The sequence below is a fragment of the Chaetodon trifascialis genome, chromosome 19, assembly GCF_039877785.1.
Source record: "Chaetodon trifascialis isolate fChaTrf1 chromosome 19, fChaTrf1.hap1, whole genome shotgun sequence".
In the NCBI taxonomy this organism is placed as follows: Eukaryota; Metazoa; Chordata; class Actinopteri; order Chaetodontiformes; family Chaetodontidae; genus Chaetodon; species Chaetodon trifascialis.
Genome location: NC_092074.1, coordinates 24,282,107 through 24,306,205, shown reverse-complemented (window position 1 = coordinate 24,306,205; position 24,099 = coordinate 24,282,107). Strand labels below are relative to the sequence as shown.

At 46.8% G+C, this 24,099-nt stretch overlaps 1 protein-coding gene across 4 annotated transcripts; it reads right to left on the bottom strand.

The window, feature by feature from the left end:
• Window positions 1-656: 656 nt before the first annotated feature.
• Window positions 657-24,014, bottom strand: cep170bb (centrosomal protein 170Bb). Of its 4 annotated transcripts, none has more exons than XM_070986971.1 (20): window positions 23,768-24,014; window positions 21,365-21,502; window positions 20,535-20,624; window positions 19,042-19,120; window positions 18,867-18,925; window positions 17,881-17,998; window positions 17,505-17,606; window positions 16,413-16,928; window positions 14,327-15,432; window positions 13,491-13,667; window positions 13,218-13,335; window positions 10,906-12,636; window positions 9,052-9,295; window positions 8,752-8,908; window positions 8,171-8,212; window positions 6,828-6,965; window positions 5,595-5,683; window positions 5,185-5,278; window positions 5,040-5,091; window positions 657-4,317 (listed from the first exon to the last, which is right to left on the bottom strand). In XM_070986971.1, the coding sequence occupies exons 2-20, from the start codon at window positions 21,467-21,469 to the stop codon at window positions 4,121-4,123; spliced, it is 5,214 nt and encodes a 1,737-aa protein (XP_070843072.1). In that variant the 5' UTR covers window positions 21,470-21,502; window positions 23,768-24,014; the 3' UTR covers window positions 657-4,120. The 4 variants fall into 4 exon arrangements, with proteins under 4 accessions (XP_070843072.1, XP_070843073.1, XP_070843074.1 ...); XM_070986972.1 differs by having other exon boundaries at window positions 16,413-16,925; XM_070986973.1 differs by lacking the exon at window positions 8,171-8,212.
• Between the last annotated feature and the right edge of the window lie 85 nt (window positions 24,015-24,099).

Here is a 24,099-nt window from a genome sequence, read left to right as displayed (position 1 = left end):
AGCAGATACTGAAGAGTTCAGGTCTGCAGGAGACCTAAACCGACAACCAGCTGCTTATTGGCTGTTTATTGGTCCCTCAGAGGAGACTAATCTGTTAATACTCGAGATCATCAAACATGTGACTTGTTATTGATCAGTTTGTGAACAAACCAGCGCTGCTTCTCTTTATCTGCTCACCTGCACCTTTATTCACCTGCACCCACAGCTCCACTGCAGGCTGCTCAGGATTCACCTGCTGACTGAGCTAACACCACCCCCTGCTGGATCGACTCTGCATTACATCAAACCCTGTATAACTGACACGAGCGACGCTTCCTGGACGAACTTAAAATCAGCTGCTCTTGTGCTTTTATAGGTGTATCAGGTGGATCACAACTGTTCACGAGTTCATTCAAGCCTCTCAATTTCATTTAGTTCTGTCTTTTGATGAAAACACTTAGATTTTCGTTAGATTCAATATTTGAATGAGCTCATTCTGGAGGATAAGTTTGGTCGACTTTTGTTAAAAAGGTCAAATGTTTTGTCTCAGTTGGACTTAAATCAGGGGCTCAAGAGTGCAGAATGAAAAGAAAATAGACTCGAGATGTAAAAAGACACCTGTGTGAGACGTTAAACGCTCGCTGTAAGAAGCTGAGTTAACGGAGCCGAAACCTTTTCACATCAAATGTCATCAGAGTGCATGAAATCAGTTTATTACAAATGACATAATGATACAAAGAAATCCAGTTGATGATGAACACATGAGAGCCAGATGTCTGTAAATCATTTGAACTTAGAAATAAGGTAAATAAATAAGGAAGGGTATACTCCATTAGAAACACAGAGGCCGACTGCAGGACCGTCACGTGATCAATGCATAAAAAAGTTTGAGCAGAACCACACAGAGGAAATATGAACGTCTGGTTTGACTCGTCTAGTTAGCCTGTTTTACAGCTTGTCTGCTTCACAGCTGCATGCACTGCAACGAAGGAAAAACTACATGCAAGTAGCCCAAATGGCCAATCGCCTGTAGCAGCAGCAGTTACATCATCACAGCAATGGCCAATCAGGTTTTTGTTGTGGGCAGGTGACGAATCGGTACATTCTCGATGGCTGCAGAGCGCGAAATCACCATGACTGTGAAAACCAAAAGAAACTCAGCTCCACCTGTTTTCACAAGGTGTTTGTCAAATGAAAAGTGCACATTTGGTGAACTAGCCTCAAACTCTCACCTGCGTCGAGCTACAGGAAACATGCACTTTACAAAATAAAAGTCTAAAACATCCTGTTTCTCCGGCGAAACACTTTACAGCAACAGTTCAGTGAAATCCTCGTTCTGCGTCTTCTCCAGAGTCACATGTTCACCTTCATCTCTGGGCGTCCAGACCCAGAGTCCAGGGCGTGTTTAGCATAGCTTAGCAAAAAATCCAGAAGCAGGGGGAAACTGCTAGCCTAAACATCATTTCACTATCTGACTGTTGACCAACAATTTAGCTGTTAAGTTACAAGACCCTAAAGCTTGATGGAACCGTTAAGTTAGTTATGTTCATTTCTGCCGTACAGTCCACTCTCTCTCGAGATGGAGCTAGGCTGACAGTCCCCCCTGCTCCCAGTCTTTGTGCTAAGCTAGGCTAACCACGTACTGGACCAACCTCCGTTCTGGACAAACAGCGAACGAGACAGCGAACATCCTCTCACATCTGTACAGCGCTCTCCACCGAGGCCCCGGCTGCTTGAACACACGAAGAAGTAAAAGACAAAATTCAGCGACTACAGCACAGCCAGCAGGACTTCAACACACAAACACACACAGGTACACACACTCTACACAGGTACTTCATTTAATGCCCCGCCCTTTGCTGAGCAGGTGCTTCCCACAAGATAAAATGTAAATACTTTATTCATATAGCACTTTCTAAAGCTGTGATGGACGTGGAATGTAAAGGGAGTTATAGGCATTTTATAGAGGAAGGTTTTTACAAGAGATCTGAAGGTCAAAAACAACCAATCGCAGCAGTGTGAAAGGTCATTAATGACCCTGGGATTAAATAATCTGACTCAGTGTCCATTTCTGAGCTTTTTCCCGAGCTTGCAGCCACATGCTTCAGACGTGAACGGTCTGTGAAGACTGTGTAATACATTTGAAAGCTCTGGAAAAAGACAGTAAGTCGACCAGTGTTTTCTCGGATTCAGTCAATGTTCTACAGTCTGCTCCGAAAGTCGAGTGGCTCGAGCAGTAAATGCTCCATCAACCTTTGAAAAACAGTAAATCTGGATTCAGAAAGTCAACCAGACCGGAATGAACCAGAGACTGTTTTCCCAAAAGAGCAACAGAAGGTGTCAAACACAGCTGACTCCATCGTTTCACGGTCAGAGAGCAGTCGTGTTTCTTGGCGATGTGTTTAAGGACCAACAGGACGTCTCACACTCAGTCAGCTTCTATGTTTTATGTTAAGCTGCTTTGTTTTGAGGTCAACAGACATTAAACAGAAAACTCTCTGACATTCAGCATTCACAACATTCAACTAAAGCGAACCTGAAGCAGTTTCACAGTTACAGTCGCACAGTCACAGCAAGACGGCAGAAGAACATTCGATCAATCGAACATCGTGCAGACGGCTGTTTCCTGTCTGTAAGGCCGAAGCATTGGAGCAGCACAGGACCTTCTGATGGGCAGATAGCTACGACTTTGTCTTCATAAATACAGACATAAAAACTGAGACGCAAAAGACACAATCTGTCATCTGTCAAATGCAACAACAGATTATCAAAGCACAAAATTTATCAGTATACGTTTGTACATCATCCAACGAACTACTGCGGTGCGAGCAGCTGCTTCTTTTGTAGCTTTGACTAAATTTTGTTCACTTGTGCGATGTAGAAGCAGCTCTACAGAGTGACAGGGTCACTCAAAATGCATTTGTTCTGACTGATTGACTGACTGGGTACAAATGAGATGTTTGTTTTGGACAGTTTCAGTGCATCCACATCACCAGCAGTGTTCTCCAACAGAGGAACCTCAGCGAACGTCGCGGAACCTTCCTCCGAGTACGAGTCCTGTCAGCGGCAGCTAATCTCTGCGTGCCCTGTCAGGGGCCAACGCTTTCCAAGGATGTGATGTATAAAAGTGTAAAAGTACTTTTGTGCCTCCTTCCTTTTTCAGAACATTCACCACAAAGTCACTACCAGGCTGCCAATCAAGAGGTCGAAACCATCGCCGTGTCCTAATTCCTTACCACACACTCCACTTCACACAGACAAAAAAACCCGACATGTTGAAATGTGCTGCTGATGTACATTTCTATCCCACAATGCATTGCACAGAGGAAAGTGACGGGCTGTTATGGGCCTGGTATCACCAGTTCAGTTTGCTTTTCAACTCGAACTTGGACATAAAATCGAAGTCTAGTCATTTTTGCACGATGCCCAACATGAGAAGCAGTTCCATTATGTCCATGAGTCCTGACTTGGTACACAGACGTTGGTGCTGATGATTTGCTGTCACTACTAAACAGAAGAGGAAAATGATTTCTTGTCTACTAACAGCTAAAGCCATACGCTATGATATTAGTGTCGTACATACTGTATCCTACTGGTCTGTAATAGGGAATTAGGACACAGAATAAACGTGACTCTCGTGCGATGAACAGCGGAACACTGAGGACAAAATAAGCAACGAACTGTGTCCTGTGGATTCAGCCTAATGTAAATATCACTTTGTTGAACCTCTGAAACAAACTCACAGTCAAAATGAAGACTTTAAAAGAGGCGGCCCCTAATCAGGACACGGCTTCTAGATCTTTTGCAGAAGTATTGAACATATGACAGCAACAACCCCACAGCCGTGACGGATGATGCTGTCGAGCTGGAGGCAGAGCAAAAGGATGCTGATCGTCCTACACGGTGGCTCATGATGGTTTCTTGCCCTGTTCAAACTGCCAACCACACAGTAAAAGTTGATCTCTTTGATGAGCTACTCTCTCGAAGCTTATCTACAATATTTCTGCAAAAGAAGAGGCCTCACGTGGTACCACAGCCATGAACAATCAGGCTCAGACTCATTGCTGGACAGAGGTGCGTTGGTATGGCTGCAGGTGGTGTGGTTACACAGTCCCTATCCAGAGGTGCTACGGTGGCCTGTTCAGGCCATGTAGTGGGCCCCGTCGGGTCCACGAGGTGGTCTTTTGGTGCTTTCATTGGCGTTGGAGGTTGGGGGAGTGCCGCGGGGTTTGGAGGCAGATTTCTTCTCCCTTGAGGACGGTCGAGTCTGACTGACAGACGATGTCCCGACGGCTGCAGTCTGGAGACTGCCGCCGGGTTCCACAATGGTGTTTATAACTACGGCAAGAAAAAGAGGACATTAATGATCACACCAAGTCAAAACAAATGCACTTCAGATTAAGATTAGAGTGTATAATACTTAATTACAGCAGTAATTAAGTATTATACAGAAAATCCCTAAAAGGCAGTACAGCGTTTGGTCCAGGATGTGTTTAGCTCAAAGCTGAGGAAACTGCTAACCTCAGCCTATCGCTGAGTCTTTGGATAAGCTCTATTTATTGATCTGTCTGGTGCTTCTGACACATGCAAAACTGACACTCCTGAGTTCTGGTCTTTCTACTGAAGCTGTTCTGTGGTTTGTGCTGGCCAAAGGGAGTGCGTCCCAGGGCTCAACCCTAACTCTTAGCCTAACCCGTACGCTGCTTATCAAAAATCTTCATGCCAGCCTCAGTTTGGACGTTCCACAGACAAACTTCGACTTCGACTGCCTCTCAAAAAACGTACTGTTCTGGTTGTTGAACAGAGACTAAACGATTTGAAAGTCAATTTAAATGGTGGAAAAACAAAATCAATGCTGGAAAAAAATCAGACCTTCCACCTGTCACGAGACACTGAGTCAGCAAACAAATATCTTTTGTTTGTAATCGACTGTCTTACTTCTATAGGCAGAAAAGAGCAGCATCAGTCCTGATTAAATAAAGGTAGATATAAAAGATGTGTCTGGATGTGTTCAGCAAACACAAATAAGACATTTAATGTAAAAGCAAATCTGCTTGTACCTTCAAGCTGTCTCTGGACTCTTCTCAGCTCTTTCAAAATGGAGGTAATTTCCTGCAACATCAAACAGAAAACCAGACCATAAGTTCCAGCTGAGCTCACGTCCGATCCTGTTCTTTAGAATAATTAGACAGTTTGCCGAAGAACCTTGTTGGAGGTTTTCAGGATGGGGACTTCATTCTCAGCATTGATCTTTGCCTCAATCTCCTCCCAGACCTCCGCCTTGTTGTGGAACAGAACCCTGAGAACAGACACTGCAGGGTCAGTACGACCACAGAGTGAAACCACAGCAAGCCAAAAGAACCGACACGGTAAAACCTTCTGACATACTGAAACTACCCTTAAGCTTTAACTGACCCCTTCACAGACCTGAACCACCAAGCACAAACCGACCCCCCAAATAACCTGTTGTTTTGCACACAGGAGGTGGGTCGTTTCCTGTCTGATTGGGTCAAATCGTCAGGTTCAGGTTTGCCTGAAGCTGTCAAACGGAGCTGCAGTAAATGTGAGCACGGTGACTACATTCATAGTTTCAGAGTCATTGAGAACTTCCTTACTTCATCTTTTCAGCCAGCTGCTCTGTGTTCTCGCGAATGGCCTGAGACAGCTGAGACACTGGATTCAGCATCAAGTTGTCCAGAATCACCTGAAAGAGTTTGTTCAGAGACAGAGGAGGAAGGATGAACTCAAAGCAGGAGCCTGTAACCTGACATCAACACGAACAGCAGTTTACATCCTGATTTCCCAGCACACCAAAACTAACTGCAGCAGCTGCAGTTTTATGGAGTTTGTTTACTTGTTGAGTTTAGGATATGTTCACACTGCAGGCTCGTGTCTGGACGGGGGGTCCAACAAGGTGAACTTCTGTCCACTCGCTTTTCAGGTCCATGTTTTCGGTATTTGACTCAAAACGCTTCAGGAGACCTGTTCCCAATCACGTCCTGAAGACAACTACCCAGGTTTAAGATAACTGGACACATTGTCAATGAATGGCCATTTTCCTGCTAAGCCCCGCCCCCTGAGAAGTTTATTGATCAATATCTTGAAAATTTAAGAAGATATCAACAAGTTATATGCAACTTTTGATTGTCTTTGTTCAGTAATGATCCACAGTCCATTCAGTAGTGATGAGACTGACAGTTAAGAGGAGATGTCCAAAATGTGCAAAAATGGTGGAAAATCCATCATGGCAGATGTTTATGTTCTTACGGTCATTGAGATGGACATATGTCCCATTTCAAGTCAGTTGGACTTACAGTGTGACGGGCATGCACATTTTGTGCCTTAATTACAGCGCCGCCATGTGGCTGATTAGGCTCATGTTTCAGTTTTGGAAAACGTCACATCAAGTGGGACAGTTACCTGAACAAGCTAACACGAACTGTTTATGAGACATTTGTATTATTGACACACAACGAGTCAGTTTGATGGAAACACTGAGCAGCTATCGCTAACAAAAAAGTAAAAGTAATGAAAAAACCTTCATCACTAATCAAACACTGTTTCCACATTCAGTTTCATATCATTACAAATCAAATTCTTTCAGTTTTGTGGTTTCTGTTGAGACCAAGTCCGTTGAGTCATTTAGGTCATTTTTGGGGCAAATGGTTATTTGTAATTGTAGAATTTATTGAAATAAAAATCAATACGATCAGTAAGTGCAGGCCTCCACCAACACTGTCCAAAACTGTTCTCACTGACTGAAACCATCTTGTGCCACGTTAAAAAGTAGATTTTGGGACACACTGAGCTGCAGAGCGAACGTAGCCTCAGTGGAATTAGACAGTGACCTCTTCGCGGTTCCACGGACGGCGTTGCTTAGAACCGGGCTCCGGCTCATTCATGTTTGCGTCCAGGTCCGAGACTGCAGCAGAGCCTGGGGGAACCTTCTGGTAGTTTAAACTGGCCTCGGGGATATGTTGGACCAGCTGGAAAGAGAGTAAAGGGAGTCTGGCTCCGGTGATCCAACCACTGAATATTTGTTATCAAACCAAAGAGCAGCCGACCGGTCATGGCGGCGCTCCGTGAACGCATGCACCAAGTCAACATGCAGCTGCGATGGTGGAGGGCAACAGTGTATGCAGTGAATTTTAGTACTGCTGGGATACAGCGTGTTAACAACAACAAGGAGACGCAGGAGTGCAGGAAGATCCTACTGGTCACCAGCTTCAGCTCCATGAACTGTGCCAAAACCAGTAAAACCAGTTCATTAGTGGCGCAGGGAAATATATTAATGGCAAAACTACTGAGCAAGCACAAAGCAAATTTCAACAGGAAAAAAGTCTGAAAATACAGATCTGAGAGCGAGCAGGGACAGATTTTAAAGATCCATTTTAGTTCAATGCAGATCTGATGGAATAAATGATGTTGTACCATAACGTCCTCCACCGTATATCAATACATAAACTTGTCCTTTCTTATTGGCTGCTGGGTTGAACCTGAAACATTAGAATTATTTTACTGCAGCTGGTTTTGTGTTTTGACAGATATTGCAGTGCAGTATTTTAGAGTCGTGTTGGGCACAGGTAGGCAGAGTAGGGTCAGGTAGCGGAGAGTAAAGAGTTTGGCTGGGTGTAGTCTGCTGATGTCAGGTGAAGTAGGATGCAATGGGTTTGAGTAGAGCAGGAGAGGACAGACAGACAGAGTCGAAGGAGAGTAGCGCTGGATACGGTGAGGTCGGATTGGGTTCTTCAACCTGTTTGTGGCACCATTTCATACTTTGACCTTGCAGACAGATTCCAGCTCGGATTTGTTTTGTGCTGAACTAGAGGTTTTGTTGTAAATACAGTCCAACAGCCACTAAAAGTATTCAGGGTAGAGTAGAGCTGGGCTGGGCTTAGTAGAGTCAGTTTAGGTCAGGGACAGTGGGGTAGAGTTGCGTTGGGTTGTGTTCTTGTTTGTCACTTCAAACCTTGATCCTGCAGACTGAATGCAGTTTTGTGCTGCCTCAGCAGTTTTGTCATTAATAACCTTTCATACTGGACAAATTGCAAAATAAAAAAATCGAATGTGCTTCAGAACAATCCAACACTAGTGAGGGGGGAGTGTTAGGATCAGTAATGGCAGGGGCAGGATGGTGGAGAAGGGGGAACCAATTATAGGGTAGGAGGAGTGATGAGTCAGAGTCAGACACCTGAGATGGTCGAACCCCACGTAAGTATGGATAAGATGGCCCCTGTGCAGCAGAACAGAGAAATGAATCATGAGACTCCAAAGCATGACGAAGCTCCTGTCCATCAACCTGCAACCTGGAACTCAACTGAAGAAAACAGGACTTTACATCGTTCCTCCTGGCACATTTGTGATGTTGGAAACTCTGGGTGATTTATAAAGAAAACTACAAACAGAGGAGCTGGTTTATAAAACTACAAATGCTTGTCATTTCAACTGGGAACACACTCCAAGAACTTTAAAATAAGTCAGGTTGGCCGCACATAGTTACTGATAATCAGCTCAAACTGAAGGATCACACACGACACCAAGTCTAAAAATTAAACATGGTGTGGAATTGTGAGGGACAGAATAAATTTTATTCTTAAACTCTTTCACACTGCAAGTGTCTAACTGTCTTTGTCGCCACAAATCAGCTCATTTCTAGAATTATTGGTCCTGGACACACTTTTTTAGACCCAAGATCTTGTGTCTTCCCAGTTTTAGAGGCTATGGTGTGTGTGGTTGTTGAAGGGATGTTTGGTGGTTTGCAGTATGGCCCACCTCCTCCCTGGCAGAGATGGTGGAGGCCGGCGTGTTAGGCAGCGAGCTGGGTGAGGTGGTGGTACCCATGCCGGAGCTTGGCGAGTCTCCATCCCCGGCAACATCGTGGATTTCCTTTGCCAGGATGGCCAGATCTTTGGCCAGGTCCTGACTGAGCCTGCAGAAGAAACACAAAAAAAAGGTCAACATGAAGGTTTGGAGGCCCAGACAGACAGACCAGCCGTTGGCCAATAGACAGATCTTTGTTTGGTTGCTCTTTGAATTTGAGGTAAGGATGGACATTTCATTGATTTTTTTTACTTTGCGATCTCTGCGCTGTGTGTGGACCAGTTCTGGTAGGGGTCGACTTCATTCTGGTCCTCGTCCTCCTCCGTCTCCAGGGAGACAGACTTGGAACGGGTGGCGGCCGTCCGGTGGCTGCGTGGTGTCTGGGCGGATGTGGAGGGATGGGAGGAGCGTTTGGCTTTGGGAATCCCAGCATTCATCTCATACTCTTCCTCAGAGGATGAAGAGAAGTCTGAGCCCTTCTGTCTGCGACGGGAACCTGTGAATATTTGAATACAATGAGACACTGAGCTGAAAACATCCAGCTTGAATTCTTTACAAAAAAATCAGAGTGCATTGGAATCAAATTCAGGAGAGAAGTCAACTGCAAGTCCCAGAGAGCACTGCAGCAAGAAACGTCCAATCAGAGAGCTTCAGACTCTTTAGTAGCCGATGGCAGGTGAAGTTAGAGCTTGATCTTTGTGGATCTTTTTGGATAAATTCAGACATTTGAATCAATTAAAAGTTTGTGTTTTGGATAAATTCAACATCTGAAATAAATTTAATTCAGTTCTGGATTTGAAAAAACTATCACATCTCCATAGCAACGGCTGCTGAGGCCCAAAATTGTTCAAAGCAGCAACAGAGAAATTAGTACAATGAATCCTCAGTGTCTTAATACTGCACCGGTGTTTGTCCTCGGTCACAGCCAACATATAAATTCATATGATGTACACTCATATCCCAATTCCATCATGACACATGAAGCTGCGTTTCCATGGTAACAGCAGCAGATTCCAAGGGCTCGACAACAATAACTCACCAGGGACGGAAACCTGACGTGATCCACAACAATGGCCAAAGGAAACAGAAGACTAAATCAAAGCCAGCTTTGAACTCATCTTTACGGTCGTACTTAAGTTTGTGTTGAATGATGCGTGTTAGCTGTTAGCTGTTAGCAGTAGACAGTTGATTTACTGCTAAACACACTGCATGTTCAGCAGAGGGAAGTACGACTTGGAAGAAAATCAATTCATAAGGATTATGGCTGGGTTCTGTGACTGCATTGCACTGAGTATCTGATCAGGTTGATTATCTTATTGATTTATTCTTTGCATCAAATTTTAATAACAATTTCTTTAGTTATAGAGAGTTGTGCAGCTGCTCGTATCAACATTTAACAACTTTGGCTTCTTTTATCTCATGAGAAATATTTGTCTTGTACAAATGCATGTTTATGTTGTGCAAAGTAAATGGCAACAGACATCAGCAGCATCATGTGCAGTCAGTTGACGTCTGCAGCCCACAGACAGAAGCAGAAGTTCACGTAAAGTATCCAGGATGAGAGAACAAATGTGCTAAAATGGCTGCTTTCCAAAAAGCTGATGTGTGTTGATATTTCGACATTTGATGGCAGCATATCCCACCGAGATGGCACACAGAAACCCACAATGCCAACAGCGTGCAGGCTGATGGAAAAATCAACAGGTTGCACTTGTGTCAAAAAAGTACTGCTTTGGCGTTAATAAAAAAAAGTTTGCTATGATGAATTTTCCACCATTTTGATATTTTGGAAGATATAACTTTTTGGATTTTGACCACATCAACACCAGAATGGCTATCCGGCACAAGCCGACTGAACGACACATTAGCCTTATAAATGACTAATATCCATGAAAAACCAAAGCTGCCATCAACCAATAAATTTCATAAGAGGCGGAGTGTAGCAGGAAAATGTGGCGTGGTCACATCCTACATACCCATACAAAAGCACAATCTGGGAACTACATACTGAAGAAGAGAAGCAAGTTACAATTGGAAAAGATACTGTATGACAAAAGGTAGTATTGATGTCTATATTTTTACAACAAAAGTCGAGCAAGGACTCACTAGTGCTGGGGTACTTGGCTCCAGTGGACCGGGTACGGGTCAGTGGTTGTTTTCCAAGAGCTCCACCCCCTTTGCTAGCTGTCTGGCGGGCGTCACCCACAGACGTCTTCCTGGTAGCAACAACAGACTCAGAGTTCCTATTAGAGAAACTGGACCGGCCCGTGGAGGACGTCTCGTTGTCACTGGGAGCTGTGAAGGAGCCGGTTCTCTTCCTGGGCATTGCTAAAATGTCTAGTCTGGACAGCTTCTTCCCCTCAGCAGACACTTTGGATGGTGCAGGAATATGGTCAGAATTCTGGGAGCCCCGATCAGTCTCAGCACCTTCATTATCTGAGGCCTCACCCAGACGGGCTCGACGAAGCATGGATGCCCGGGTTGGCCGTGGTGCTGACAGGCTGTTGGAACGTGTCAGAACCTGCTGAGTTGCCGTCTTGGGTGTCTTTCCATTGTCTTCTTTCTGAAGAGGGGCAATGAGTTTCTTGCTACGGCTGGATGGACGCGAAATTTCATGATCAGATGATGTTGTCTCAGTCCAGTGTGGACCAGAACCATGCTGACCCTCTGACAGGTCCAAAGATCCACGGTTGCCTGCACTGCGGCGCATCTGGAAGCGCTTCACGGCCTCAGCCTTGCTTGATGCATCTGTTGCCACCTGGTTTCGGCGTTTCTCAGAAAGCCGCTCACGGGCGGTGAGCTGGCGTCCCTTCTCCTGGATGGACGGGCTGGAGGAGGACTTGTCCTTTTGAAGGCTGCTGATGGTAGGACGCTTTTTAGAAGCAGAGCTGACTGGAGCATTTTTGCTACTCACCTGGCTCACGGTGCTTGCTGTGTCCACGTCTGACTCACCAGAAAGGGAGTCGTCCATGTGGGTGGAGGAGCCTCCTTTCTTTGAACTCCGACCGGAGCCAGATGAAGGGAACTTGGTATCCAGGGAAGACAGAGTTCCCTCCGCCTCCTGAAGAAGGAACTGTGTGTCTTGGATGTTCTCCCTCCTCTGCTCCATATCTCTGATGGAAGGGTGGCTGGAGATGTGGGGAAGCTTCTTCATTTGGATGGTGTCACTAGGCTGGTCTTTGGTGAAGCTCTCCTGCCGGACAATGGATGATATGCAGCTGTCTTTAGCGAGGACAGAATCCTTGTCCTGCATTTGGAGGTTTGGAGCAGAGCTGTTGGGTTTAACACCTGTCCTCCTGGGTTCATGTCCACTCAGGTGTCGGATCAGGACAGTGGTAGGGGGAGTTTTTGCTGGTGGGTCGCGTGTCCTTTCAGACTGTACTGGGCTCCGGGCCTGCTCAGGTTTGCTTGGACTGTCTTCAGATCCAATGTAGAAGGAAGTGGATTTGGTGGAGGGAGACACTTTCTCAGAACCCTTGAACTGAGTACTAGCACCCCCTGGAAACACAGATCCAGTACTGGCCTGAGTCTTCTTTGTTTTCTCCAGAACAGGTCCGTCATCTGAGCGGCTGGCATCACTAAGGCTGTCTGGGTCCACATCGTCCTGAATACACAGGCACTGGGTGGAGTCCTGCAGGCGGGGAGGACCGGACATTCTGTCCAGAGGTTCCTTGCTTTGGAAAGGTTCATGGCGAATCAGGATACTCGGAGGAACACTATCTAGCTTTTCCGGAGGCACCTGGGGTAGCAGCCTTCTTGTCCTGGAGCTGTGGCTGGACTCCGACTCAGAGTTATCATAGCTGTAACTGCCCATCGACCGGCTCATGAAGTGCAAGTCTACAAAAACAGTTCAAGATATCTCAGTTTTTCATATAAATTTCTTATCTTTCATTTTAATAATATTTTCCAAAGTAGATGTTTCAAGGCCAAATCCCTAATTGATGTGCTGCAACTTTCACACCTCAAAACAAAAGGTCAGAGGAGTCCAGATAATTACAATTGGCATAGAAACATTATTTTGGATTTGTCCATTTCAGTTATTCTTCACTGCTTCAAAAGTAGGTGACGAACAAAGCGAATGGTACTCTCATTAAGTGATCTTTACCTGCATGTCTTACCTGTATCATGAAAAACTAATGTTAAATGTGAGAGCAAATAAACACAGAACACCCAGGAATCAGAATATGCTTGGAGATCACATGAGGTGGCCTAATCCCAGCAATGGCAAAACTGATAATAGGGCTTATTAATATTGTGTATATGCAGAAGCCAGTGATTAGATATCGCAATCCAGATAATGTTTTCAGAAACAGATCGTAGGCTACAACAAGGTGGAAAAGGGTTTGATTCCAACCTCTAGAGACATCATGTTTGTTTGCATTTTATGAAAAACTGCACAGACAGAATTTTAACGGCACCTTCCAGACATTCCCCTTGTGGTGGAGTAGAACCAGGTTCAGCATAGCTGTCTGCCAGACTGGCCCAACGGGAAACCCACTTGGGTCCTTCCAGACCTGCTGCATGTGCAGGTGGAACCTAGACAACAAAACAACATGATGAACAAAATTAACAGACGATAGAAATGTGGGACCAAGAGGGAATAGCAACACTAATCTGCATGCACTGGGATCAGGAACATGCTATGCAGGTGTTTTCCAGGTTCTGGTTCAGTCTTCCTGTGTTTTTGTTACCTGTATGGGGCCTGTTGGGGGGCCGCTGATAGCGGCAGGGATAAAGCCATGCAACGGATCCACAGTGCTACCATCACTAGGCAGGTTAGCTTGCTCATCCTTGCCATCATTTATTACAGGTCTATAAACTCCAGTGTTCACACCACTGTACTCTGGAGAGTCGAGGACACCAAACACCTGTCAGAGCACAGGGCATGCATGAGGAGGGGGTAGGACCACAGCAACAAGGAGCAAAAAGGACAAAGTTTTCATGCATCCCTAAAGTGATTTAAAACACAATTTAAACGCATCTCACATGAAAATAGTTCCAGTTCTCAGATATGTTGAATGCTGACATTAAAGATCAACCACTTTGATTTGTGGAGGGGTGAGGGCAGTCATTCCCATATGACACTGCTCCAAACAAAGAAGTTCTAAGGTGATGTTTGTGTTTGCCTTTTACTGATGTAAGCTTAGTTGTTGCACAGTAACAGTAAAAGGAACACAGCACATGCCGATCAAGTGGCTTAGTGTCACAGACGCAACAATAGAACATCTGTAATACTTGAGAATAAAGTATTCCTGACAGAGAAAATTATCTGTTGTCTCTCCCTCAATGCACAACAACCTTGACCAATGTATGTGCTATTCTGCTTCAGTAGCTTTCTATTTTTGTAACTGTTCCACTGACTGGACTAACTTTTCAGCAAGTTAGCTTCTCTCTACCCACCACTGGTCAGAACTTTTAAAGGGATTTTTTTTTTTTTTTTACATCAGTTTGAACCATGAATGCTACTTCACACAAGAATCAGTGGTGGGTCACTCAGGATCTAGCCTTATGGTCACTGTGAGTTCACCTGATCAATCATGTTGCGAGCCTCCTCCACCTCTTTGTCCTGCGACTCTGTCTCGATGGTGTAGGTCCCTGCATCACTCAGACTGTCGTCCTCCTCATTCCTCATCATTCTCTGGGAACATTTGGGGTCTGCTGCACGAACACCCAGGGACAGCATGGGGGACATGGGAGGCCCAGAGGAGTGGACTGGAGAGGCAGTCTGCCCAGCAGCATTGGTGGGGACTGAGGACTTTGAGATTGCTGGAGGCTGTAAAGGGGAGGTGGGGTTGGAGACTGAAGAAGGTGCTAGAGGTTCTTGGGGGGAGGGAATTCTTGCATTTGGGGGTGACACCATCACAGGTGGTGCAGACATCGGGGGAGGGGATGTCTTGTCCCTCACTGGAGAGGAATCCTGTTGACCAGAATCCCTTAGGAATTCAGCGGCAAACTCCTGGGCGAGCTTGGACTTCTTCCCAACACTGCCAAAGGGTCGGATGATGATGCCTGAGGAGGAGCGAGAGGAGGAACCAGAGGAAGCCGCCTCCCCATCCGTCTTCTCCCTCTTCAAAGAGCTTGACCTCTGGGGGGCGCCATGGCCCTGACCCTTCAAAGGAACTGTTACCTGCTGCGTGGGAGGGATGTGGCCATGTACAGATGCTGGTCTCTCACCACCTTTCCGCCGCTCCAGCTTGGCCTTCAGGGCAGAGTACGAGTCAGCATGGGCTGGGTTGTGCGTGAAAGACTGTGAGCGCTTTTTGCGAGGGTTGTCATCAAAGAACTCAATGATGAAGGCCTGCTGGGTGAAGTGCTCGGGGGGCCCATGCTTGGGTGTTTCTGGGGTGGGGGACTGCGTCTGAGGAGGACTTTGGGACAGGGGCCGTTCAGGGATCCCAGGTGAGGCTGGGTCCAGTCTGGGTGGAGAGTGCTGCAGTGGCTGGTGAAGCGTCTGTGTCGGAGCAGGCAGCTGGCAGTGGATAGACTGACCTGACTGAAGTGTCTGCTGCGATGCCTCAGGCTGCTCGGGCTGGATGGAGTGGTGAGACTGGACAGAGTGGTGGGATTTACTCCTCTTTCCTTTGAGAACTGGGTCCTCTGAGTCACTCTGGGTTCCATCCTCATGATGATGACCTGACAACACAAGGAAAAACATCAAACCTCAAATAATCAAAATATTTGATTTGAATATCACCTGAGTCCTGAGAAGTGAAGTATTGTTCCTGGTCCTGCTGAGGATCAACATCTGAGCAGCAGGGTTTCTGTTGAATTCTGTTGAATCCTGCTGTGCTCACCACAAACATAGCTAAGCTTTACATCACTAGCAGCAAGTGGCAGGAAATCGCTGGGATATTGAAAATCCCTCAGAAAACAAGATCAGTAAGAACCATCAACTGGTGGAATGGTTTGGGTTTTGTCCATCAGTGATTGCTTTCAGTTATGAGAGGGTCAGCTGTCATCTCATTGGTCACCAACAATCAAGATAAAAGCTGAAACTGTTTGAAAGTTGGAACTTTCAGTACAGCAGTGGCTATAAAGTCTGAGCACTGCAAAACACCCAAGGTCGAGTTACCATGAGAAAACAACAGATTACACCAGTGCAAAGTAGTTCTGCCACTGGTCCTGTGTAGGGCCTAGCAGCCCGCAACCTGGCCAAGCTGGGCTGATGAAAGAAGCTTGAACAAGCTAGAATGGAAGAATGTCATTGAATGTTTCGAGCGAGCTAGCTAGCTTCTGACCTATAAGTGCAGTGTTTCCCCAACTATTCTCACAAGTATTGATTACACCATCGAGTTTCCAACACTGCCTATTCCAAAAAGACACGCAGGTGAATGCCAGGCCACACCTGGTGTGACTGGGCACTGAAAGCTGCTGTTAGTAAACAAACAACATCCTGATGATTTGTGTTTTCTTAGAGGAATATTGATGTTGAGCCAGATTATCTCCACAGTCAGTTTCAAGTCTCTGCAAAACCCACCTTTCATAAAAATGAAGCCAGCAGATACCTGGAAGGAAGGAAGTGAATCTAAAAATGTTAACAGGATTTATGTTTAATTATGTCAGAGACTTAAGACACCCGTGTGGTTCTTTAATGTCTCCAGGTAGTCTCTGACCTTTGAGGGTCTTGATATTCATGGCGAGGTCACTCTTGGTGCTGTAAACATCTTCACATGTTGGGCGTCTTCTCATCATGCTGACATCACTGTGGACCAGCCAATCAGCCACCTTGCTCTCTGCTGACATCACCTCAGCGGGTGTGGCTGTTGCAATTGCGGACTTGGTGGGCGGAGTCTGCTGCTTCCTCTGGCGGGTGGAGAACTTGGTGACGTGGTCTTTGATCTTGATCTTGCCGGGCATGCAGTCATCAAACTCAATGGTGAAGGAGGCGTGGCTCTGAACGACAGGCGGGGTCGGGGTGGGAGGGGAGGGCGGAGCTGGGGTCGTGTCCGTGTCCTTGGTGGGGATCTCATGAGGCTCTGGCCCCGAGGTTTTGGGGTGCTGGAAGTCCTTGGTAGGGATCTCGAAGTAGCTCGGTTCACGGTGGTACGAAGGGAAGATGGTCTTTTGCTGGGAGTCTGACAGAGATCCACAAAAGTCCGGATCCACAGACGAAGCATCTTTCTGGACTTCTGCCAAAAAACAGATGTTACCAAAGACAAACCTTTTTAGAATAGTTATAGTACTACTACAGGTAGTACTAGTACTACTTGTGTGTACCAGTAAGGCTGCAGAAACACTTTTGCCAATTCGTCTTTCATGGTTTGATGTCAGTTTTACTTTTAGTAAAAGCAGAGAGAATTTCTTTAATTTCATGACAAAAAGGTTTTTTGTGATTTTCAACCATTGAAAAAATAAAAAAAATAAACATTTGTTTAAAAATCATTCATATTTTTCTCCTTCTTTCCTTTTTTAATTTATCTAATTATTTAATCTATCTCATTTTAGGACTTGGTTGTGTCTTTTACTTATGTTGTTTCACATTACTGAGATGATAAATGCAAAATGAAATAAAGTTTCAGAAAGAAAAAATATGAAACTTTTATGTACAATAGATAGAAAGTAAACATGATAAAGGACAGTTTGAAATGAATTGAAATCAATTCAAAATGTAATAATAATCACAATAAGTGTACACACACTTTTTAAAATGAGATGAAGCTTCTGGTTTAATTTCTCTGATTCACTTTCATCAAACATGTTTTCACCTGCATGAGACTCATCGCTGGGATGAACTTTACTCCCATAATCCTCGTCTCCCCACCAGGAGGGCTGACCATAGAGGGGAGTGGGCCGACTCACCGGAGCCTCTGTAACACACACACACACACACACACGCACACACGCACACACGCACACACGCACGCACGCACGCACGCACGCACGCACGCACACACGCACACACACACACACACACACGCACACACCTGCATCAAACCGAACGTGAACTTTTTGTTTTAGTGTGTTGTTGCTTTGAAAAACAGAGATGTTTTTCTCAGATACCTCAGACACGTCTGAACAATGTTTTGTTTTGGGTTGTCTGTAGTACTATTTGCAGTATTATTTTTAGTATTACTGAGGTACCTTGGGACAGACTCTTGGTACTCGAGGTTTTCTCGGCTCTCGTTCGATCTTCCAGCTCTGTCTTCTTCCCCTCCGAAGCCTTCAGGCTCATCTGCAGCTGGCTGCTGTACTTCTCATGCTGAAACAACAGGAGGCGCTCATCACACACTCTGTTCACACACGCCATTCAGACACATCGTTCACACACACCGTTCACACACACTTTGACACACTGCAACACGCTACAACACACACTGCGACACACTGCAACACACACCGTGACACACACTTTGACACACTGCAACACACTACGACACACACTGCGACACACTGCAACACACACCGTGACACACACTTTGACACACTGCAACACACTACGACACACACTGCGACACACTGCAACACACACCGTGACACACACTTTGACACACTGCAACACACTACGACACACTGCGACACACACAGTGACACACTGCAACACACACTGCAACACACTGCAACACACACTGTGACACACACTGTGAAACACACTGCAACACACACTGCGACACACACTGCGACACACTGCAACACTGTGACACACACTGACACACACTGTGACACACACTGTGAAACACACTGTGACACACTGCGACACACTGCAACACTGCGACACACACTGTGACACACTGCGACACACACTGTGACACACTGCAACACTGTGACACACACTGTGACACACACTGTGAAACACACTGCAACACACACTGCGACACACACTGCGACACACACTGCAACACACACCGCAACACACACACCATTCAGACGCATCGTTCACACACGCCATTCAGACACATCGTTCACACACACTGTTCACACACTGTTCACACACACACTGTTCACACACACCGTTCACACACACTGTTCACACACACCGTTCACACACTGTTCACAAACGCCATTCAGACACATCGTTCACACACACCAATCACACACACCGTTCACACACATCGCTCACACACACTGACCTTCAGAGCCTCCTCCGGCACTTTGTGTTGACTTTTCTCCAGAACATAGACGTGAGAATGTGGAGAGACGGTTAAGAAACATACTGAATCGATAGCACACACTGACACGCACAAACACTGACACACACGCGCGCACACACACACACACTGACTGATGATGCCGTGTGAAGGATATCATATCCGAAGCGGATGATGTCGGACAGTTTGAGGGTGATGTAGGTCTGATCTGGGATCCGCAGGTCGTTCACAAACGTCTGCACAAAACAAACAAATGCATTCATGAACGCAGCATCTGTGTGTGCAGTGTGTGTCGCAGTGTGTTGTGGTGTGTGTCGCAGTGTGTTGCGGTGTGTGTTGCAGTGTGTGTCCCAGTGTGTCGCAGTGTGTGTCGCAGCGTGTGTTGCAGTGTGTGGCAGTGTCTGTCGCAGTGTGTCGCAGTGTGTCACAGTGTGTGTCACAGTGTGTGTTGCAGTGTGTCGCAGTGTTGCAGTGTGTTGCAGTGTGTCACAGTGTGTGTCGCAGTGTGTTGCAGTGTGTCACTGTGTGTGTAGCAGTGTGTGTTGCAGTGTGTGTCACAGTGTGTTGCAGTGTGTCGCAGTGTGTTGCAGTGTGTCAAAGTGTGTGTCACGGTGTGTGTTGCAGTGTGTCGCAGTGTGTGTCGCAGTGTGTCGCAGTGTGTGTCACGGTGTGTGCTGCAGTGTGTCGCAGTGTGTGTCGCAGTGTGTGTCGCAGTGTGTGTTGCAGTGTGTGTCGGAGTGTGTTGCAGTGTGTCACAGTGTGTGTCACGGTGTGTATCGCAGTGTGTGTTGCAGTGTCGCAGTGTGTGTCGCAGTGTTGCAGTGTGTTGCAGTGTGTCACAGTGTGTGTCGCAGTGTGCTGCAGTGTGTCACTGTGTGTGTAGCAGTGTGTGTTGCAGTGTGTGTCACAGTGTGTTGCAGTGTGCCGCAGTGTGTTGCAGTGTGTCGCAGTGTGTGTCACGGTGTGTGTTGCAGTGTGTCGCAGTGTGTGTCGCAGTGTGTCGCAGTGTGTGTCACGGTGTGTGCTGCAGTGTGTCGCAGTGTGTGTCGCAGTGTGTGTTGCAGTGTGTGTCGGAGTGTGTTGCAGTGTGTCACTGTGTGTGTCGCAGTGTGTGTTGCAGTGTGTATCGCAGTGTGTCGCAGTGTGTCACAGTGTGTGTCACGGTGTGTATCGCAGTGTGTCACAGTGTGTGTCACGGTGTGTGTTGCAGTGTGTCGCAGTGTGTTGCAGTGTGTGTCCCAGTGTGTCACTGTGTGTGTTGCAGTGTGTGTTGCAGTGTGTGTCGCAGTGTGTTGCAGCGTGTCAAAGTGTGTGTCACGGTGTGTGTTGCAGTGTGTCGCAGTGTGTGTCGCAGTGTGTTGCAGCGTGTCAAAGTGTGTGTCACGGTGTGTGTTGCAGTGTGTCGCAGTGTGTGTCGCAGTGTGTCGCAGTGTGTCACAGTGTGTGTCGCAGTGTGTGTCGTAGTGTGTGTCGCAGTGTGTCGCAGTGTGTCACAGTGTGTGTCGCAGTGTGTGTCGCAGTGTGTGTCGTAGTGTGTGTCGCAGTGTGTCACAGTGTGTGTCGCAGTGTGTGTTGCAGTGTGTGTCGCAGTGTGTCACAGTGTGTGTCGCAGTGTGTGTCGCAGTGTGTCGCAGTGTGTTCCTGTCTCACCCCGTTCAGGCTGCCCAGGTCTTTCACCAGGTGTTCGTCAGTTGTCGGGTTGTAGTTGATGACGGCGTGTTGTTTGTCCACACTGCGAGACTGTCAGCACACAGAGGACGAACAACGTTCAAATCCAGAACAGGACAACAAACGCATTCCAGTGAACAAACAAAACAACACAGCTGGGACATAGTTCACACTAATAAAAACAAAATGCATCAATCTGTAACTCCTTCTCGACCATTAATCTACTGCAAACAGTCCAGAAATATTTCAAGTTCAAACTGAGAAACTTCATTATTTTTGGAAACATACACTCATTCTGAATTTGATGTCAGAGTTTATTTCCTGCTGTGTTACATCAGCTTTTCTTTAACAACACAGCGTTTGAGAAGTGAGGAAGTAAGACAGCAGAACGTGTCTTGACTTTGTCTTGCTGGAGTAAGCAGGGAGCTGGAGGGACGTCCACGCAGAAGATGTCCTCTGGATGTACACACTGAACTGTAAGAAGTTTGTGTAAAACGAGCGATTAGGATGAATTTGAAGATTATTTTCTGTGGTTGTTTCATTACAGATGAGTTTTCCTGAACTTTGAGAGCAGTCTGGATTATTTCTCTTTACATTTTATTCTTACAGGCTTGTTTCTACCATGTTTTCTAACGCAGGACGAGGCTGTTGGACAGACTGGAGGATCTGTGGTTTGTGTTCAGGTCTTCACTGACTCCCTGAAATCCTTGTTGTATTTTATGAGTGAGCATGTTAGACAGCAACTGTCAGCAGGCTGAGGAACATAAATTGATCATGTGATCAGTTTGAGTGATCACCTGTTTCAGACTCACCTGCAGCATGAGCTCACAGTCCTCTCGGCCCACAAAGATCATCTCTTTGGGAAGACGGTGTCGAGTGCCCGAGCTGCTCACCAGGAACCATGATGTCACACTCATCTTCACAGGTCTGCTGGGAAACCCCAGAGCATCCTGGGAAACAGAGGACAGGTGGCGAGGGAGGTCAGACATTTCATTTCAGTCAGTCAGGACAGACATTAAGTCCTCAAAGTGACGAGGTCGACAAGAAAGAGAACAAAGCAATAGCTGAGCATCGAGGCGTTAAAATGATAAACCATGACATGATGGACGGGACGTGGACATGATGCAGTGGACATGATGGAGTGGACACTGAAAAAGACATTATTCGACTGAGAAGTCCACAGAGACTTGAAGTGATCCCATTTTGATCAAGTGGAGGTTCGTCCACATTGACAGTGAACAAACATCATTCAATCTAAAACAAATCGACACGTTGAAAACTCGTTGAATTTCTGTTTGATGTTTAACGAACGAATATCGAGACAAGTGTGTTAGTGACCATCAGGCCAACAGACCATCAGACCAACAGACCATCAGACCAACAGACCAAAAGACCAACAGACCAACAGACCAAAAGACCAACAGACCAACAGACCCACAGACCAACAGACCATCAGACCAACAGACCAAAAGACCAACAGACCCACAGACCCACAGACCAACAGACCAACAGACCATCAGACCAACAGACCAAAAGACCAACAGACCCACAGACCCACAGACCAACAGACCAACAGACCATCAGACCAACAGACCAAAAGACCAACAGACCAACAGACCAACAGACCAAAAGACCAACAGACCCACAGACCCACAGACCAACAGACCAACAGACCATCAGACCAACAGACCAAAAGACCAACAGACCAACAGACCAAAAGACCAACAGACCAACAGACCCACAGACCAACAGACCAACAGACCATCAGACCAACAGACCAACAGACCAGCAGACCAGCAGACCATCAGACCATCAGGCCAACAGACCAAAAGACCAACAGGCCATCAGGCCAACAGACCAACAGACCATCAGACCATCAGGCCAACAGACCATCAGACCATCAGACCATCAGGCCAACAGACCAACAGACCATCAGACCATCAGACCATCAGGCCAACAGACCAACAGACCAACAGACCATCAGGCCAACAGACCAACAGACCAACAGACCAACAGGCCAACAGACCATCAGACCATCAGGCCATCAGACCATCAGGCCAACAGACCATCAGGCCAACAGACGGCTAAACCGGGCGTCTCTGAGTGCTGGTTTTAGGATCCTCGTCCCCTGAACGCAGCGAACATCATGTGGACGCTGCAGCATCCGATCGTCTCTGATTCATGTTTCATTTGTTTGAAGACGAAAACATTTTAACAAGATTCATTGAAAAAGAAACGTGAACGGAGCCGAGAGCAGAGCAGAAGCACAGAAGAAGAAGAGCTGAGACGGTGAGTCTGCCCAGATCAGCTGACCAGACATCAACACACACACACACACACACACACACACACACACACACACACACACACACACACACACGACACACTTCCTTGTACGTTCACGCAGGAAGTACTCTGATCTGGTACCTCAGTGAAGGTAGCAGTACCACAGTTTACAAATACTGTGATACAAGTCAAACATGTACATAAGACCTGCAGACGCCTGCTCAGGTTTCTCATTACCGTCATTATTATTATTGATCATGTCAGCTGTCACACATCTGTACACACATCTGTACTAACACACCAACAGGACTCTACACATTCAGTGTGTATAAATGTAAGTACACACTGTGTATGTGTCCATATATGGACGTAAAACTACAGATGTCACTTCAGATTTAACTCACATTAATAAATACACCAGATTTAGAATCAGTACAAAATAATACAGATAACAAAGTCTGTGAAGATTTTTCATTCACGTGACCTGCGAGACGCTGCAGCCTCCCGAACCTGACAGGTCAACCTGTTCACCTCTGTGACGTCATTATCACTCAACGGTTCAGACGGGCTCACCTGAACCGAGCCACACCCGGGAAAACAAGCGCGCGCGCGCGCGCACACACACACACACACACACACACTCTCTCTCTCTCTCTCTCTCTCTCTCTCTCTCTGGATGATGGATGAACCGGAGCGGACCGCCAGACTCATTCCGCCGGGCCTCAGCGCTTCATTGACGGCTGCAGGCCGGACAAGAGGAACGGCTGCACCGCGGAGAGGAGCCGGTAACTGAGGATGGACAGACAGATGGACAAACAGATAACCGAAGGGACGGACGGACGGACGGACAGACGGACAGACAGACAGACAGACAGACAGAGACGGGTCGGTCCCCTCCTCCACGCCCTGCCTCCTCCTGCAGCTCTTACCTCCGTTCCAGATGCTGCCGCCGCTTCTCTCCGCCGATTAAAACCCGGACTGACGCGCTGCGAGGTGGGCAAACCATGAGAGGAGTCCCGGAGCGGAACGGAGCCGGTACCGGCGGATCCAGACCGACAGGAAGCGGATCAGAGCGGACACAAAATAAAAAGGCTCCCAGTGAGACGCACTGACGGTCGGTGATGCTGCTGTTATGGCATCTCTGTCTCCTCCTGACGCACCAGCTGCCACCCGCTGCGTCAAGACGCACCGCGGCACCCACACGACACAGGAAGCGCCATGGGGAAGCCTTCAAAATAAAAGCCTCAGGCTAGAAATCTCA